The sequence below is a fragment of the Condylura cristata genome, unplaced genomic scaffold, assembly GCF_000260355.1.
Source record: "Condylura cristata isolate star-nosed mole 26May11 unplaced genomic scaffold, ConCri1.0 scaffold00003, whole genome shotgun sequence".
In the NCBI taxonomy this organism is placed as follows: Eukaryota; Metazoa; Chordata; class Mammalia; order Eulipotyphla; family Talpidae; genus Condylura; species Condylura cristata.
In genome coordinates, this window is record NW_004567104.1 from 73,917,175 (window position 1) to 73,920,354 (window position 3,180).

Below are 3,180 nucleotides of genomic sequence, written 5' to 3' on the forward strand. Positions count from 1 at the left end.
CGGCGCGGGGCCCGGCCGGCGCTCCCCGCGGCCTCGGGGTCGCTCTGAGGAGAGCTTACGTTCGGGGAGAGAAGACAGGAAACGGCCGTCGGAGCCGCCGAGGACCGCCCCGACGCCCAGGCGGCGGGTTCCCCCCCCCAGGCTGGGCCCGGCAGTCCCCAAAGCCTGTGGCGCGGGGTCCCTTCCCGAGACCGCTTAGCCAGGACCCCGCCATCGCGGGCCTGCGGACCGGACTGCTTTGGCCTCACGCGCTTCTCCCCGGAGACCCACGTCCTCGCCCTTTGCAGAAAACCCGAGACACTCCCAGCGAGCGCCCAGTTGCACTTGGTGTTCATGGGTCTGGGGTCGCAAAGCGAAAACGCCTCTGTAGTTTTCATTTAAAATGATTTCGAAGAAGCCGCATTTCGGGCGCGAGGACCCCCAGCGCGCGTTTTCGAACGCTCGGTCTCGCCCCCCCCCCCCCGAGTGATTCCAAATATTGCACCGTCACCGAAGCGCCCCTTATGCCCCGTCCGCGGCCAGGGTCTCTGCGTCCGGGTGGGTTGGGCCGCTGCCGGCTGTGGGTCGAGTTCGGGAAGCGTGAAACCCCGTAGCTTCCCCTTAAATGCATTTCCTAGGAGCCACCAAACGTTCTGGGGCCGCGGCCAAGTGCATTGCTAGGGACCCTCCGGGACTTGGGGTGCGGGCTCGGGAGCGTGGCGGAGACGGAAACAGCCTGCTACCGAGGAGATGCGGGGCTGCTAATCGCGCGCCCCAAGAGCCGGAGAAGACTCGTCTGGGTCTCCGCTGTTTTGCCCGAAACCTTAAACCCAGCGAGGGACAGCGGGTCGGATGTTCTCCAGGGCGAGGGTCAAGTTCGCTTCCTTGGTTGGAAGAGGTGTAGCGACAGATGCACCAAAGACGCCGCTCGGCTAAGCGTCTGAACCCTAAAACCTGAGTTCAACGCCCACAGGAAGGAAAAAAAAAAAAAAGCGAGGAAAGCTTTACGGATTGATTCTAAATCGGCCCACTGGCCATTATGGGTGCCGGGACCCGCGCGCGCTTTAGCTGCACCGCGCCCGGCACGTGAAACCAGAAGCAAACAAAAACACAGCCCTCTCCTTACCGAGGAACTCAAACCAACGGAAAGCAGCTTGCGTGGGCCGCAACTGAGGGGTCCCGGGACCCCGTAGTCTAAAGCGCTTTTGCTGTAAAGTTTCGTAACGTCGTGCGGGAAATGAATTCCGTCCCACCAAGCGCGCTCTCCGCCCGCAACCCCTCCCGACTCTTCCCCTACCTTCCTTAGAGAGAAGGGAACGCCACCAAGCCCGCTTCGAGTGCCCCCCTGGAGGAAAACTAAATTTGACTTGGGTCATGATACAAAAGGCTCAGTGCAAGGAATCTCCGTGATGGCCGTGATGGGCGGATGCGGTACGATGTGCAGGAGGAAAAATTGCAAAAGGACTCCTGACAGGAATGAAATGTCAGTTCTCACAGCGAATTTTAAAAGTGGCATTTGCATAGCTGGAAGGAAAATAAACACAGGATAAACTCATTGACGTTTTTTCTTCTACAACTTTCGGTAAATATATACTCCAGATGGTATCACAATATTTAAATACATTTTTGCTTTCCCCGAACCTTCTGAAGAATATATTATGCATAAAGGTGGCATAAGAATCTCCACCAATGGCTTAAGTCAAATCTCCCTCTGTGAGTAAATGATAGTTCTAAAATTTCATCTCAATGTCATATTTCTGAGAGAATGACTTTTATGTTCAGGGACCATTTACTTTAAAACATCAGAGAAGGTATTTTGCCAGTGCTTCTGGAGCACGCTGCAGGTGCTGATGTCACAGGGAAGGAGAACACTTTAAAGAGTAACTTCTCAATGTGAACACACTGTCCAGTTTTCAACTTGGGGCTTTAATTTTTTCCCCCTGCCCCCAGTGACTTCCTGATTCTTTTTGAGTGATCTCACTGTTGAACTTTAATTCCTTTGGGACAGAAGTCCTTGTTCTTCCCCGGCTTGCTTTCTCCACACTCGGTTTCTCTGAGATGCTATCTTTGATGTCCAGCTATTTCACTCTAACTTCATAAAGCAATGATGCAGCTGGCAGGTAGCAAACAGGATAATTCTAAAGTAATCTTTAAAATTTCGGGATGCTTAGTAAACATTTACCCTCATAAAAATGTTGGATTAGCATTGCTATAATAAAGGTAATAAACCAGGTTATAACAGAAGCCTAGCTTTATTACTATTATTTTTTAAAATTTAGAGCCATTTAATGACAGCAGAATGCATTTGTGGTAGATGCTGTCAGACCGAGGGTGTCATTTAAGGTTTCATTGGAATGTTTTACAGGGTTTGACATTTACAATATGGAACACAGCTTTTAAGTATTTTTGAATCAGCAAAAAAAAAAAAAAAAAAAAAAACCAAAAATACCTTTATTTGGTCAAATAAAAAAGTATATATACATATTTTACACAAAATGTATACTTTGGAATTTAACATACCATGAATGTCTCTAGATGGATTCATTCCATGTACACAATTTGAAGGAATAGAAAATAGGAAAATGAAAATAATTGTTTGACTATATTGAGTTGATGAATTTCATTCTAATTTGAATGAATGCAAGTATTCCATGAATTCCTCTTCTCTCAGTCTCTCTCTCTGTCTCTCTCCCTCTCTGTTAGCTTATTGCCGCATACTTTATAGCACTGGAATTTTTTTTTATAATTTATCATCCAGCTTTGGCACAAAGATAGCTTAACACAGTAAATCATCAACTAAAAAATGAGCTGGTACACATTCACATGGTTTTATGCTCCTGCAACCAATGTTCCCATTGCCAGGTAATACTGTGTTTTTATCTCTCATGGAAACACCTCTTTTAAATCTTATGTGATGCAAATATTACTTATTCGATGAATATTTAAAAATACATCTGGAGGGAATAACAATGGATTAGAATTCAAGGTGAAATTAAAACCAAATCCTAACTTAATGCAAAAGCATTTTAAAATCTGTACTAGAATAGAAACTAGATGCAAGAAGTAAAACTAGGACCATTTTTAAAGTCATAAAATAACCAATTAGGAATACATCTTCTAAAAGAAACAAGCTCATAGATAAAGGTCTATTGATAACACATTTTAGAAATATTTTCCTCTGCTTGCTTTCCTTCTTTCTGT

General features: G+C 46.4%; 1 protein-coding gene across 1 annotated transcript in view; it reads right to left on the reverse strand.

The window, feature by feature from the left end:
- RUNX1 (runt-related transcription factor 1) overlaps nt 1–1,528 on the reverse strand; it is an 86,422-nt gene extending 84,894 nt beyond the window's left edge. Inside the window, exon 1 of the mRNA XM_012730857.1 lies at nt 1,277–1,528. Coding sequence (XP_012586311.1) covers nt 1,277–1,355 — 79 coding nt within the window. The 5' untranslated portion in view covers nt 1,356–1,528. The remainder of the gene's footprint in view (nt 1–1,276) is intronic.
- Between the last annotated feature and the right edge of the window lie 1,652 nt (nt 1,529–3,180).